This window comes from Petaurus breviceps, unplaced genomic scaffold, assembly GCF_028583685.1.
Source record: "Petaurus breviceps papuanus isolate PSGF00001 unplaced genomic scaffold, PetGlider_PUasm1.0 118, whole genome shotgun sequence".
In the NCBI taxonomy this organism is placed as follows: domain Eukaryota; kingdom Metazoa; phylum Chordata; class Mammalia; order Diprotodontia; family Petauridae; genus Petaurus; species Petaurus breviceps.
This window is the reverse complement of record NW_027185616.1, coordinates 19,486,854-19,503,522: the sequence shown is the minus strand read 5'-3', so window position 1 is coordinate 19,503,522 and position 16,669 is coordinate 19,486,854. Positions and strand designations below refer to the sequence as shown.

General features: G+C 38.7%; 1 protein-coding gene across 2 annotated transcripts in view; it reads right to left on the bottom strand.

Moving 5' to 3' along the window:
• Nucleotides 1–1,288: 1,288 nt before the first annotated feature.
• The window catches only part of LOC138160268 (zinc-regulated GTPase metalloprotein activator 1A-like), a 69,013-nt gene continuing 53,632 nt past the window's right edge, over nucleotides 1,289–16,669 (bottom strand). Inside the window, exons 11-15 of one of the 2 annotated variants that reach the window (XM_069086878.1) lie at nucleotides 13,190–13,241; nucleotides 3,950–4,018; nucleotides 3,781–3,846; nucleotides 1,962–2,091; nucleotides 1,289–1,596 (exon numbers count right to left, since the gene is read on the bottom strand). In XM_069086878.1, the coding sequence (XP_068942979.1) occupies nucleotides 1,523–1,596; nucleotides 1,962–2,091; nucleotides 3,781–3,846; nucleotides 3,950–4,018; nucleotides 13,190–13,241 (391 nt within the window). In that variant the 3' untranslated portion in view covers nucleotides 1,289–1,522. The remainder of the gene's footprint in view (nucleotides 1,597–1,961; nucleotides 2,092–3,780; nucleotides 3,847–3,949; nucleotides 4,019–13,189; nucleotides 13,242–16,669) is intronic. The other variant, XM_069086888.1, reaches the window with a different exon arrangement.

The following is a 16,669-nucleotide window of genomic DNA, read 5'->3' as shown; positions in this document are numbered from 1 at the left end:
CGGCACGCTTCTACATCATCTTGGGATCCAGCTGGCTTACCTGAATAAATGATTGTGCTTTGGTGTCTGTTTCCCTTTTTAGTGGCAAGTCATTACACTGCCTTCCATTTGGAAAGGAATGTCATTGAATTTGTGATGACCAAATGTAAAATAGGAAATACTGAGATATTTTCAATTGGAATTCTTGTTTATATCTTTTATAACATCAAAACACCCTCAATTAGTTTCTTGATTTCTAAAATTTTAAAATATTAATGTGCTTCTGCAAACTTTTTTTTTTACTATAAGACACCAGTTTTACTGAATTTCCAAATCATAGTAGACACATCATATTTAGTGCCCTGTTCGATTTGAGGTATTTTTTGGTAAGTTTTTAAAAATGATTTTAAAACTTAAATACAAAATGAGAAAAGAACTACCATGTATACAACAGAATGTAAGAGAAGATTCAATATAAAACAATAAATGACCATTTTAAGAAAACCTATATAATGAATACAGCACTTTGTTTTCAAAACTGCCCAATTTTTCTTTGCTTCCTTGTAGGTTTTCTTTTGTTTGCTCCTGTACACTTTTTACTTCATTTTCCCCCCTCCCCAAAAAAACTTAAGGTGAGGAATATATTTGAGTTACTTTCAAAATGTTATAACTTTGCAAGAAAGTGACCTTCATCTCTCCCACCTCTAACATCTCCTAGGAACCCTATTAGGAGAGTGTAAAAATGTACATCCAGCAATGTCATCACTGCTATTTTAAAATAATATTCTGTGAAGAACTTTGAATTTGGAATCAAAAAGCCTCAGACTGGTGGCACAGTGAAGAGAGCACTGGACCTGGAGTCAGGAGCACCTGAGTTCAAATTCAGCCTCAGATACTCAACACACAAACTAGCCATGTGACTTTGGGCAAATCACTTAACCCCAATTGCCCTACCTCCCTGCTCCAAAAAGCAAAAAAAAAAAAAAAAAGCCTTAGACTGAATAATGACCAACACTAGGTAACCATGGCCAAGTCACATTACCTAAGCCTCAGTTAACTCATCTGCAAAATGCACATATTGTCGTTGTTGTTAGCCAATTTAATCTTCAAAGTCAATTCTGAAAGACAGCTTTAGTGACACACATCTGAAATAAACTTTCTTCTCAGGAGACTAAAAGCTTCAAGGGTAGGATCAGCTTTTTTTCTGCTTTTATATCCCCAAGATTTATCATAGTATCTTATACAAAGTAGATATTGAATAAATACAGGTCAAATTCAACATATTTCCCAGGAAATATATAATACATGCTGAAAATTTTACGATATTTATTTAAATATTGAAAATTTTACAATATTTATTTAATGTATTTCATAGAAGAAAAAAAGCTTAAAAGAAGATCTTGGAATCCATAATGGTGACCATGAAATAGATTCTTGAACAGCAAAAAAATGATTCCTCCAGTATATCATATCATATCATCCAGTCTTGATTACAAATGACTCTACTGTTAAGGGCAGACTTGGTCTTCTCTGAAATGTAGTGTCAACTGCTTTCTTGTTTCTCAGTCACTGTATCTATAAATAGGTGCTTAAGGATTTCCTTATCTAAGTTTCTTCCTGTAAAGAGAACAAAATACAATATGATTACTTCCCCATATATTTATTTAAAACATTTAGACATCAATTACTTACTACCTCTTGTTCGACACAAATATAAAAATAGAGGGGTTGGGCTAAGAGTCTTTTATGTCAGAAAGGAATCACTTCTCAGATGAATACCTTAACAAGGAGTTTGGATTTTGAGTCCAAAGATCCTATGAAGTTAAAAGGAAACACCTGTCTCACATTTATGTGAGAGGTTTTAGCCCATAATTAAAACATAATCACCGGCTAATTCTAATTTCAGTTAAAAGCATGATGTACAGCTCCTACTTTGGGTACACAGGCAGGTATGCACCTGCAGAAGGCCCCTAGTCACTTACCTATCAGAACCAGTCTGTTGGTTCGCTCACAGTCATCCTCCCACCTCACCGGAGTCTCTTCCAGATCATACAGCTCATGGACCCCTTGGACAATCACTTGGTGTGATTTGTCTTTGATAGACACCAGCCCCTGCGCATAAGGACAAATACTGATCAACTCCAGTCCTGATCCCAAAGTAAGCAAGCACACAAATGCCAATGCCGGTGGCAAAGTGATTCCCATTCTATTTCAAGGTGATGCTTCTTTAGAAAGGAAATACCACTAAAACAGTAGGAGCTATGAATGGCAATTCCCAAACTCGGGGGAGTGAGGGGAACCAAATAAACCTTCTACAACCACTTTTCAGGGAGGTTCTGCTGTCCTTTAGAGATACCGTATATCACAAAATAGGATCTTTGTCAGACATTCACCTGCTTCTAACTGATTATTCTTCCACTCCTAAGTTCCTTTACTTGTTCACAGTTTCTGTGGAGAAGTCTGAATGATTATAGGATTTTCGCTTCAGGCAGTAAAGTGATCCTGTGTTCACACAAAGGCCCCAGATAAATTAATAACTTAATGGATAATCACAAAATACAGGTCAAGAAAGCTTCTATTTATCTGCACAAAAATTCATATTTGCATTGGCTGTCAAGCAAAGACTTTGAATATATCATCTGATATTCAACTTTTAACCCTTTGTTCAATATTATAAGCTAATGAGGATAAAAGAAATTAAAAATCAATATTGGGAAAATCAACTTTTTTCCTGTGCTATTCATCCAGCTACTCCCTGATTGATCTGTAAGGAATAATATGAGATGGCTGCACCAATCCTCAAGCAGAGAAGCTTAATACCCACTCAACTAATATTTGTCGACTGAATAAATGCAATTTTCCTCCTTTCTTTCCTCCAGACCTCAGTAGCCACACCTGCCAGACGCATCAAAAAGCTCAATAAAGGATAGCTGCAACATAATTCTCAATACTGTCATTTTTGGTGATAAAAATATCTTGAAAAAAAATAAAACCCAAGGAAAACTTCAGAATCCTCTTCCTTGACTGACCAAAAGCAAGTGCAAAGGGAAGGAATTCACCACAGGAAAGTTTATTAGCAAGACAAGAGTCTTAACATCTGGGCATCCAGAGCATGGAGTGACATTTTAAAGTACATGGGTTGTTTTAGCTGTAACACAAAAAAGGAGGTGCGCCACAATCAATCATCCTTTGTACAGTGGGCTGAAAAGTCCCCCTTCCAGGGAAAAAATCTGGAACTCAAGGGTTTTAAAAACAAATGTTTAGGGGCGGCCAGGTAGCACAGCTAGTAAGAGCACTGGCTCCAGTGTCAGGATGACCTGGAGATCGAATCCCAGGCTCAGACACTTAGCACCCACCCAGAAACACCTGGCTGTGTAACCTTGAGCAAGTTACTTAACCCCGATTGCTTAAAAAAAAAAAAAACAAATGTTTAAAAAAAATTGTTCTTTACATGCAACTGGGAAATAAGATGTACAGGCACTGGGGTATAGAGGTCCATCCTGCCCTGCTAGAAAGTTAGGGGGTGATAGGGGAGGATACAGGGGGAGAATGGATTGGGGTAAGGGTATTCAGTGGGTCTGCTATTGTGGGGTGGGGGTAGGGTAAAGACGGGGAGCAAAAATTGTAGCTCAAAATCTTGTGGAAATGTATGTTGAGAACTAAAAATTAATTATTTTTTTAAAAAAGTCCCCCTTCCAGATCCAATGAGAATAAGGCAAAAGAAAAACAAAGCATGTGAAAAATAGCTAAGAAAGTGACCACATATCAAAGTATAAAATAGCATAAATTTGAATACTGAACCTTCAGTCGGATGACTTCCATGGTGCTATTTGCCTCATTTTTCACAGTCTTTTCCCACAGAAGATTCTGCACACAAGAACGTATTTTAAGGAGAATGTTGCCAATGGCAATAATAATAATGTAATTATATGGAAATTTTAAAAATCAGTATAAGAGAAACAGCTCTCACTTGAATAAATATATTTAGATTTTCTTCGGTTGTACTTCCTGGTACTTCAAACGTGACCGTAACAATACTCTGCAAATAGAGAGATCTGGAGTCATCCTTTCTGGTGACATTATCTTACAAAAGCCACAATTACTAAGAGAGAGGTGGGGAACCTTTGGCTCCATCCATTTGTAGACTTCTTTCTCATCTTTGTCTCCACTTTTTCTTTTCTCTTCTAGTCTCTTAACCACTTCTTAGGTCTTTGAGGGGGGCAATCACAAACAATGCTTAGTTTTATTGTTAAAGAGGCTGTTAATTCACTGTAATACTCAAGAATGTGCCGTGGCTGCCAACTTGGCTGAGGTTATACACACCTCTAAAGCAGGATGACTTGGCGACTGGTCTTCTGGTCAGTAAAATATATTCTAATTCTGAAATTCTGTGATATAATCTACATATCTTGATGGTAGCTAGCCAGCTGGTAGTGGTTTGAAAGCAGACTGAAAGCAGACAGGTTGCTAATTAAATGAACTTGCTTCATCTTTGTAAAAGAAAGGTCATCTTTACATACTAATTAATTGAATTTTTTTTTCTTGCACTTTACATACAGTGAAAACTGAGAGATAAGTTTCTGTTAAAAGTTTCCTGAGATGATGATAATGATGACTAAGTTATTCATAATTAGTAGTGACGGATTTCCATTAAATCACACTCTGACATGCTTCTTTAAGGAACTAAATGCTCCATCTTTTGTATGAAGTGCTTTCAAGATAAAAATTCAGGTGTCAATTTGCTACAATAATCAATACTTTCAAGATAAATGACAGGCATGAACCAAAGCTGGGTACTAATAAATGTGTTTGTTTTCCTCTCAGAAGAAAAAAAGAATGATGAGCTGAAAATACCCCAAACCAGGACAGAGAAACCTTTCAAGGGCACTGCAAGGTAAATCTTCTGAACCATGGTTAGCTTTGGGAAAAAGTGATGCACAAAAGCACAGGGAATGAAGAAAGAAAGTGACTCCTTAAAGAACAAAGAAACCCTCCAACAGGATACTTACTCTCTCCCAATCACAAGATTAAACACCGTTTTCCATCTGGGAAAAATAAACCCTACGAACAAAAACCAGTTGTTTGTTCCTTTACAGGTGCTCAGCTGGGAAGCTAGGTGGCACAGTGGATAGGGCACCATGCCAGGGGTCAGGAAGACCTGAGTTCAAATCATAAGACACTTACTGGCTGTCACCCAAGGTCATTCACTTAACCCTGTCTGTCTCATCTGGAAATGGAAATGGCAAAGTACTCCAGCATCTTCACCAAGAAACTCCAAAAAGGGGCTCACAAAGAGTAGGAAATGACTGAACAATAAAATCACATCTGTTTCTTTCCTCTGAAAGTCTATTTTAGCTGCAAAGTGTGAACAGAACTGTGTTGCTCGAACCCTGATCAGACTCTTTAAACATCCTTTCCAGGGAAGAAGAAAAGTAGGACACTACTTCCAAATTCGCCTTTCATTAAATCTGTTCAGTAATTCCCCTTCCCCTACAGTTAATCTCATAATTTACAGAGGGTCACAACTTGCTAGGTCCATTGCTAAGCTCTGGAGAGACAAAGGTGAGAAACAATCTCTGTCCTCAGTTTTACCTTCTAAAAGGGGCAATGACACACACACAGTACAAGGTAACGGAGAGAGGGAGGGAAATCTGGAAAGACTTTCTGTAGAACACTGGGTCTCAAAATGGGGTCCAGTGGCCCAGACACCTCAAGCCTCTTTCAAAGGGTCTGCAAGGCCAAAATTATTTTTATAACACTAAAATGTTTTAATTGCCAATAGAATAAATACTGATTCATATAAGTCATATAAACAAAAGTTGTCTGGGGTCCTCAATAATTTTTAAGAGAGTAAAAGAACCTGGAGACCAAAGTTTGAGAACTACTAATGTAGAAGGCTGGTGCTCATCCTTTCTCTTTAAGGAAGAGAGGGGAAATCTATGAAGATGTAAAAAGGAATGCATTGCAGGTATGGGAGACAATTGGAAAAGGCATGGAGACAGGAGAAGGGAGTGTGTGTGCGCAAGTATGACAGTGTGTGTGTGTGGTATCTGTGTGTGTGTGTCTGCGTGGGAGCCAGTGCAGTTTCCCAAGGGAAATGACATGGCCAGACCTGAACCTTTGAAAAATCACTTTGGCAGCTATATGGAAGATGGCCTGGGCTGTGGGAAACAGACTTAAGGCAAGGACACCAAATAGAAGGCTGTTTTAACAGGCATATAGTCAGTGGTGAAGAAGACCTGAATTAGGGTAGTGACTCTATTACGGGAGAAAAGCCAGAGATACTGTTGAAAGAAACAAGACTGGCAACGGCTTGGACATGTGGGGTGAGAGTAAGGAATCAAGGGGGATATCGAGATCGAAAACCTGGGTGAATGGAAGAATGTTTTTCCTTATTAGGTATCCTATAAAAGGTAAGGGCATGTTTTCTCTGACTAAAATTTACTCCAAATAGCAAGACAGCAAGACAAAAAACTTATTTTCATGTTTGTTAATTCAAAACCAAAATACCCAATAATTTTTTCCCCTTAGGGGTGGGAAAGAGTGAATCATAGGATACATCACAGCATTTAGAGTTGGAAAGGATGTTAGAGGTCATCTAGTCCAAACTCCTCATCTGTCAACGGGGACTTGCCCAAATGTCACCTACTAGGAATAAGGAGCATAGAAAGGATGTAAATCCAGGTACATCGATACCCAAATCCACAGCCGCAATTATTAGGGGATCAAGCACACACTCCTTTTATCACCTCTACAGTAGAACTGGCTCGTGCAACTACACCAGTCCTTCCACAAAATAAAACTCAGCACATTTTCCCTCAGATTCCCAGAGTAAGGACCTCAAAATGGCAAAAGGCCGAGTCTATGAGGTGTACTCACAACAAGAGAAAGGACTTGTACAACCAAGTCTTTGTGATCCTTTCTTTAATACAGGTATTTAGCTTTACTCAGTCAGTCAATGAACATTTATTAAGCACCTACTTACTATGTGCCAAATACTGTGCCAAGTGTTAGACAGACAAAGGCAAAAACCAGCCCCGCTCCAGCAGAGCTCCACTCTTATGGGGGAAAAACATGCAAACAAACATGTACCAACAAGCTACATACAGAACAGATGGGGCACAGGCGATCGAGGGAAGGCACTAGAATTGAGGGAGATGAGGAAAGGCTTGGATTAGCTGGGACTTGAAGGAAGTTGAGGAAGCAGGAAATGAGATGAGGAGAATGGGGGGACAGGGAGAGAGGTATGAGCGACAGCCACTGAAAATGGCCAGTCAGGAAATGCTGTACAATGTGGGAGGACCAAGGCCAGTGCCACTGATCAGAGCATGTGTTTGTGTCAGGGAGGACAGGAGGGACGGTAGGAAGGGCTTCAACCAAACAGAAAAGTGTATTATAGGTTTGACACTGGTGGTGACAGGGATTCCCTGTAGTTTATTGAGCAGGAGGGTAACAGACTGTTCTGTGCCCTAGGAAGATCACACTGATGGCTTAGTAGACAATAGATGGAGAGGAGTGAGTCTTGTGGCGGTGAGGCCAAGCAGCAGGCTATAGCAATTAGTCAAATCAACAAGCATTTTCCATGAGCCTACTAAGTATAAAACATTATGCTAGGTTCTAGTCCAAAACCCTGCCCTAGAAGATCAAAGAGAACACTAACAATTCGGAGAATCAAAAAAGTTCTCAGCACCACTTTTTCTGGTAGCAAAGCCCTGGCTGAACAAACTGTGGTACCTGAGTGTAATGCAAATATTATTGTTCTGTAAGAGATGACAAAGAGGAAGAATTCAAGAGAAGCAGGAGACGATTTATTATGAAGTAAGTGGAGCCAAGAAAACAAAATAACACAATCACCACACAACAATGGAAATGGAAAGAACAAAAACAGTTCAGTTTTCTGAACTCTGCAACCAAGACCAAGGGAAGAGATGAGGAAATGCACTCACTCCCTGCCTTCCTGGCAGAGGTGGAGAAGGATGGGGGTGCAGCACCCACATGCTGTTTCTCAGCTGACATAAGATGAACTGCTTTTTTTAATCTTTTCCTTTTTATTCTTCCTAACAAGGAATGGTTCTTTGGAAGAGACAAGGGAAAGGCATATAATTGGAAATGACAAGGAAATAAAAATTTTAAAAATAACATTTTTCTTTTTTAAATTAGGGGAATCAAAGAAAGGTTTCCCTCTGGACCCAGCACTGGAAGAGGCTGAGAAGGAAGTTAAGCATAGCATAACTGAAATCACACTTTCATTAATTTCCAATGGTTAATTAAGCAGGCCTATTCTTCCCAATGACAGAAATCCAGCACACAAAGAACTTAGACAAAACAGCAACAGTAAGAGTTCCATAGTGCATTCATATGCTAAATCCCCCCTCCCTCCCCAAAAAAAGATTTCAGTCAGTATTTACATTTTGTTTTGGTGAGTACCAAAGTGCTTAAGCAGATAAGTGAAAAGAATTTTTCCCTTAAAAAAGCAAAAGCTGGTGGGCCATTGAAATGAAGAGAACAGCTTACTTAGGAGGGGGTGTGTATATTCAGATATACTGGCCCACCCTCTAGCAAATCGATTAACTATTAAGAAAACAAACCAAAAAGACTTAAATGAAAAGCTATATCTAGAAGCAAGAATTGACAGTTAATCCCAAGCATTAAAGTGCAATTTAAGAATTAAATCCTGACCAATTGTGGAGGGATTTTTTTTCTATAAACAATAATTTATCTTGAAAACATTTTTATTTATCTTCTAATTGTATGTTCCTCTACTTCTGAATATATCTCTCTTCTTCCTGAACCATCCTCTGGAATAAATAAGAAGGAAAAGGGGAAGGGGGGAAGTTGAGCAAAACTACTGGACACAAGTCTAACGCACCCTCCTACACCTTGTGGGACTCAGAAGGCATATCTTTCTTCTACCAGGACTAACTGGAAAGAATTTTTGGTTCTTTCCATTTACATAGTTGCAGTCATAGTGACCACTGTTCACTTCACACACACACCCCCCCCCCCAACCCATCAGTGTTTACTAGAGTAAGGTAGAGCGCGTTGGGGGCACAGAGAAAAATCTAAACCTACATTTGAATGTGGGAAACAAGATAGCTCAAAAGGAGATACAGCGTAACTTCAGCAGAGAAGGGATAGCATCCTCGTTAGTACAGGCGGAGATCTGGAGTCTTTAAGACAACAAGGAGGGGAACTGAGGAAGGAAGGAATTCCAGGTACATGGGATAAGACAAATTGTGTGAAGAAGAGGAAGTAGGTCTGTCTGAGTGCAGTAAGAAGTAGCTTGTAGAAGGGGCTAGGTTGTAAAGAACTTTAAATGCCAAAAAGGAGTTTCTATTTGATTTTGGAGGTAATTAACAGGAAACCATTGGAACTGTGGTAGGGTACACACAGTCAGACCAATGTTTTAGGAACAATCACTTTAAGCAACTAAGTGGAAAATGGATTCAAATGGGGAGTGATTAGAGGCAGAAAGACTACAACAGGAAGCTGTGGCAACAGTTCAGGTGAGAAAAGATGAAAGCCTGGACTAGGAAGGTATGAGTGGAAAAAAGGGTACCAAATGAGAGCTGTGCTGGAGAAGGAAATGATAAGATCTGGGAACTGACTGCGTACATGGGGAGAATGAAGAGTGGAGGCTGACTCTGAAGTTGTGGATTTGGGCAACTGGAAGGATGTTGGTGCTCTGAACAGTCAAGTTTATAAGGGAGGGGAGTGGGAAGATAAACGAGCTCTGATTTAGACAGATGTCTATGAGAATTCAATTCTAAATGGCAACAGGCACGTGATGATACAATACAGAAGGACTGGAGAGAGAGATAAATACAGACACACACACATATTTAGGAGTCATCTGCATCGAGATGATAAATGAAAACATGGGAGCTAAGGAAATCACCAAACAAGCGGGAGATAAGAGAACAGGGTCCAGGACAGAGCCCACCCAGCCTCTTAAGCCTAAAGTTAGTGGGAGTGACTTGACAGGAATGCAGATCCAGCAAAGTAGACTAGAAAGGAAAAGTCAGCCAGGTGAGAGGAGCAAGAGACAAAGAAGTGTCACTAAAACCCAGGATTCCAGAGGAGAGGGTGGTTAACTAGGCAAAATGCTACAAAGAAGTCAGGAAAGACAGGACTGAAAAAAGAAGAGATTTAGCAATTAAGAGTTTATTGGTACCTCCCCTGTCCTGGCAAGGTGTTCCTGGAGGGGGGGATGGGAGCAGGCATACACCATGCCACGAGTCTCTTGCCCATGGGGGCTAGGGGCTCACAAGCAGAGCATTATTTCCCAGTGTTCCCTGGTGGGTTTGGGCATAGCCTTTGGCCCCCCACCATCCTCCCCTCACCCTTGCACTCCCTTTGTCCACGTTACCTGTGTGAAAACCAGACAGTGAGAGGAGAAATCCGCCCACCATGATTTTAAAATAATAAACAGACCATGAAACACGAAAAAAAAAAAAAGAGTTTATTGGTAACTTTGGAGAGAACAGTTTCAGTTGAGCCATGAGTCTGGAAGCCAAGTACAAAGGGCTTAGAAAAGAACAAAGAGAGGGGAAGTGTGAAGACAGCTTTGTCAGAGTTTAGTTGAGGGTAGGAGAGACATGACAGCTAGTGACAGGAGGGATGGGAACATGGGCACATATTAAGTCTCCCATTTTTCTCTATGTTCATCATAATCATTCTTTCCTGATGCTGCAGTAATATCCCATTACATTTGTGTACCACAATTTGTTTAATCCAAATAATCTACTTTGTTTCTAGCTCTTTGCTACTACAAAAAGTGCTGTATGCATTGTTCCCACCGATTTCCTACTAGGCTTATGATGAATTAAGTTAAAGGCAATCTTCTGAATACGTTATTTCACAGTACAATGCCCATAACAGAGAAAAGTATCTGACATTCGGAAATGTTATTATAACTTCTTTTCTAACCAACTACTGACTATCTGATATTTAAATATCATCACCTTTTAAGCCACAAAACTTTCCACAATAAATACATTTTTAAAACATTAGGGTTGTTTAGACTACTTGAACATGTCACTTGTTTTCTTTCCCTTTAGAAAACCACTGAAAAGAGCACCAAAAAATTTACAACTCTAAAAAACACAGCAAAATCTTGGTCAACAACAGATGCTATAGTCTCAATAATTTCTTCCTTCAAAGATGCTGAAACTTACTCTGAAACTCATCAACATCAGGTGGAAAAAGTCTGATATAGATAGACCTTTTAATAAGGAATGCCTTAAAATATAATAATCTTGCTTTTTTAAAAAACTAAAGTATAGATGTAAAATTTGATGGCAGGAATGAATTTATTTGTAGCAGTTACAGGCACTATAAATAGTCTCTTTGAACTGAAAAAAAATCTAAGAGCAAAAAATTAAGGTAATTTACCAGGGGGGAGTAATTTTTTTTTTTAAATAAGCCTTTCAAACTATCCAGTATTCCACTATTCCAACCATGCTAGAAAAGAAAACTAAAATCCTTAAGTCCACAGTGCAGGAAATGAGAACCATGTCTTATACCTGAATCAGTCTCTATTGTAGATGACTGTATGGAATGCAACCTTGGTCCTCACAGTTCTACAAGGAAGCAAGGAATCTGAGAAAAGTAAGGAATAAACAGGGGTTGATAGAACAGAAGACCTTATTTTTACCCATCTAGACATTTTTCCCTAGCCACTACTCTATCCTAAACCTATAGTTGATTTTCTCATAGTAAGGCTCCAAGAACAACTGAAGGCATCATCTGGATAAACAAAAGCTAAAAACATCTTTGCCTGATATAATTATATTTCATGAGGAAACAATCTAGGGATTCCATTTATCAAGGTAATTGTCCCAATTTTCCAGTTTACTTTGCAAGCAATAGTATTCCCCTAAACATTTCTATATGCTTCTATGTCTTTGTTTTGACCCTTTTTTCCCCTGAAGACATTGGCATGTGAGGTATTCTGACAGACAGTTCTCTCTGAAAGCAGTCTACAAGCCAGGGACTTGTGTCCTTACCTTACTTATTCACTTGACTGATGGGCAAAGTCATTTTGAAAAAAATGTAAAACTTGAGTCCCTCAAAGACAGCTCATATGACATAAAAGCAAGACAGTCTTACAACAGGAGGAAGTGATGTGGTATAATATAAAGTGTGCTGAACTTGGAGTGAAGGACTCAGGCTGGAATCTTGCCCCTGCTACTTCTATGACCCTGGCCAAGTTATGTCCCCTCTCTGGGCCTCAGCTTCCAAAGATGGACTCTGAGATAACTTCCAGATCTATCTCTTACAAGTTCCCTAGAAGGGAGCAAATTAGAGGATTAGTTTCTATTATTTTGGCATGGTTTATGACCACCACAAATGTTTAAAAAATCAGTTAATAGTCCCAGAAAACAGAGGTGGAATGAAGGAACAAGAACACAGTCCATCCACTTGTCCACTCCAGACCCACCAGAGGGTGTACTGTGTATTCTGGTTTTCATACTAACCCAGAATATTCCAGAGTTCTGAGAAGTTTGTTCAGAAGAGCACTGAAGAAAGGAATGAATGTGCACAGCATCACATTTGCTTTTGTCCCATCAGCTTCAAGTACCAGCGATGGGAGGTGGGGGAATTAGAATTTTAGAAAAATTGATTCAAGGAAATAAAAATCTACTTCTCTACATAAAGAATGGGAGAGTTCAACACAACTTTTATTTAAATGATCACTATTACTTAGAATAGAATTTTTTAAGTAGTTAGTTTAAGATGGTTTAAAAATTAACGTTCAGGTGGCCAGGTGGCTCAGCTAGTAAGAGCACTGGCCCCAGAGTCGGGATGACCTGGGATCAAATCCGGGCTCAGATACTTACCACCACACCCAGAAATAACTGGCCGTGTAACCTTGAGCAAGTTACTTAACCCCAATTGCTTTAAAAAAAAAAAATTAACGTTCTGGGGAGGCTAGGTGGCACAGTGAATAGAGCACTGGTCCTGGAGTCAGGAGGACCTGAGTTCAAATCTGACCTCAGACACCTGACACCCTAGCTGTGTGACCTTGAGCAAGTCACTTAACCCCAACTGCCTTGCCTTTCCCCCTCCAAAAAAAAAAAGAAAATTTAACCTGTTGTGTACCAACCAGCAGCACAGCTCTCAAACATATTCTTATACAGGTTTTTTTTTTAGTGAAACTAAAAAAACTAGAAAACTTATATAACTTAAAATACATTTTTCTTTTTACCTTATCAAGGTGAGGTTGTGTTGTCTGCACATGTTGTAGTTTTTTCTGTAAACTGAAAATATTTACACATTCAGAGTCCAATACTCTTACTCTTCTTAATTAACTATGTTTTTGAAGGAAAAAGTTAAATATAAAAGACCATCCAAATTCTCATTCCATGTCCTATATAAATATAATTCCCGTCTGCAAAATGCTATAAATGTCCTTTCTCCAAAAAAAACCTGGTGAGGTCACAAGGGCAAGAACTATTATAAGAGAAGTAATGAGACTTGTCTAGGGTGACATGGCAGGTAAATTACCCCTCAAAGCTTTGCAGCCAGATCTTCTACCTCTTAAGAGTCAATATTCTCACTTTAAGCTGCCTCGCATACGTATCAACAAAACTGAAAAAAAAAAAGTTGGAATAACAGGCATATGGTACCTTACTCAGAAATAACAAACATACTAATTTATTTTTGTAAGACAGTCCCTGACTAAACAATTTATTCCTTTACTCTAAAATAAAATTTAATTTTAAAGGGGTAAAAATCATATTTGAAGCAGTTATGATCACAGGGGAAAATCAGGCAAACAAACAACATTTGCCATTGGAATTATGAATTTGAAGGATTCACAAATATGCTGATTGCCACTGCTCAACTGCAAAGTGTGCAGTATTAATTAATTAACTTTAACCCTGGCTTGCAAAAAAATCCATCAGTCCAAAACCACTTTCTACTCTGAAAAATTTAATCAACTTTCCCCATATTTTCTAGAGTTAAAGCATAATTACAAGTAAATGGGGCATCAGAAACAAAGTTTCTTCATCAGTATTCCCTCTTTTCAAAAATTTTAAGTTTAGCCAATGTTTATAAAATTTTGCATTCAATGGGGAGAAAGAGAGGCTTAAATTGTTAAAAATGCATTTTCTGAACAAATTATACACTTAACTACTGTGGTATATATTAAGACACTAATGGGGGAAGGTGAATGGAGACTTCAAAACAAAACATCTGCAAGGTTTTAAGAAGAACGGTAAGGGGTAAATTAGTAACAGTAGGTTTAGCAGAGAGGAGGAGAGCATATATGTATATGTGTTGAGAAACTTAGGAGTGAATGAGTCTCTATAGGGGTCATGGTAAGGAGGGTGTCAAATTAAATCCTTTCCAGCTGGCTAATTATGAAAGAGTTCCCTCTGTTTAGTAGCTATACATTAAGCAAATTTATTCAAATATCTCATCTACTCTATACAGTGGAACTACACTTATTCAATAGTTAATTCTTTAAATAGTTGTCACCAACGTTTTATAAATAGGTGTCGTATAAGGCTATTTGTATTGAAGCACCTTTGAAAAATAAAAAGCTTAGTATAAATGATGTGCTTTTCTTGGACCTTCCAAACTGGAAGGGACTCTATAGTTCATTTTATCCCAACCTATACCTGATCACACATTCCTGGTAAGCTGTCACCCGGCCTTCACTTTCTCTACTCAAACAGTTCACTCTACTTTAGCCAAGATCACTGTGAAAGTTATTTCTTGGATGGAGTCAAAATGTGCCCCTCAGCACATTCTACAAATTGCCACCAGTTCTGTCTCAGAGCCGATCAGAACAAGCCTAAACCCAGTCTTAAGCTATTTCTTCTCCCTGGTCTACACCTCAAACTCATTCTTAGAAACAAGCAACTTTCTCACTCCCCCTCTATACATTCCTACACCGGTGACCTTTTCTTCTTACATGCCTTCTACCCAATTCAATAGAAATCTGACTTTTTCCTAAAGATATAACAGCCCAGAAAAACTTCTTCCGTCATGATTTTGTCTTCTAGGCCCTTAAACTCCTAGGACAAGAAGTTGACACTATGAGACCACTGGCCTGTTCTCATCATTCAATAACCTTTCCTCTTTAAAGTTTTCCATCAAGAGAAGACATCTTTCTCCTTCTAGTATAGAGGTCACTGTTCCAGCTGATTCTGTAGTGAAGAAGTTACAGAACTGTAATGTCCATTACAGATTTATTCTATCTAGCCTGACCTAAACCATTATCATCTGAAATCTCTATCAAACTCCCAAGAGAGACAATGTTCCCAATCTTTTCCCTTTTCACTTTTCGTTTTTTGGTGACTTTATTTTTATCCCTATCCTGTAAAGAACATGGCCAACAAAAACTCCCTATCATGCCAAGGATTTTATTATGGAATTAAAAGTTTTGGTGATAAAAAAGAAAATTTCAATAAGAAGAAAAAAAACAGAAAGACTTAAAGAAATTGGACCTATTGGGGTAAACATTTTATTCTACAAAGAAATTTCCAGAATGAACATTTTACAATAGGCATAAAGTTTAACACAAATAACTTCTAAGTTCTGAACATAGATTAAGCTCATTTAATATCATAGACATGAGTTCAAATTCCTTTAAAAGCCTTTTTTAAAAAAATTAAAGAGGTGGCTAGGTGGCACCAGCCCTGGAGTCAGGAGGACCTGAGTTCAAATCCCGCCTCAGACACTTAACACTTACTAGCTGTGTGACCTTGGGCAAGTCACTTAACCCCAACTGCCCTGCCTCCTCCCCTCCAAAAAGCAAAACATTTTTAAAAAATAAATTTTTTAAAGTACCAATTCAAGGCTGGTCATGGAATCAGGAATTATCTTAAGTGGCTATACCACTAAATATGGTAATATATGAATGCACTCCCATAATAATTTGTATCAAAAATGTCAAAACCTCAGGCAGAAATAATATAGGAGACCATAGGGATGCATCAGTGGGTATGAGATAAAGGACAGAAATCATACAAACTAATACTAATAGAATATATTTATAGAGTACTTTAAGGTTTGCAAAGTAATTAACAAATATCTCATTTTATTCTTACAACAACCAGGAGGCAGGTTTCTATTATTATCCCCATTTTTACAGATGAGGAAACTGATGCAGACAGTGGTTACGTGACTTGTCTAGGGTCACACAGCTAAGTGTTGTCTGAGGTGAATTTGAACTCACATCTTCCTGACTCCAGGTCTAGTGCTCTATCCACTGGCTATCTATCACTTGGCTGTCCCTTAGATACCAGGTCTCCTGAGTCTTATGGGTAATGAGGCTTCATGGAGATACAGGCAGGATTTAGATAAGTCCATGCATAACCCTAGGTAACTCTGGAATCCCTCCAAGACACAAACCTAGAGTATTTGCATAAGAGAATAGTCGAGGGAATGATGACTCAGGACAGAACTCAAGGCAGACCTGCCCCACCCTCAATTCCCAGGCTCTGAGCTTGGATAAGCTACACATGTTTCTTTCTTCAACTGTGCAGTCAATAAACGTGTTTTAAGGGTCTCTGAAGTGCCAAGCTGCATTAAAAGGAAGAGTGTCTGCAAAGGAAGTGACAGTTACTTCCCTTGTCCCACTACATGGAATTCTGTGTCACATTCTTTAGGAAGATCACAGACAAGCTGACGCGGGTCCAAATGAGGGCCATCTGGATGAGGAAGCTGGGACCCA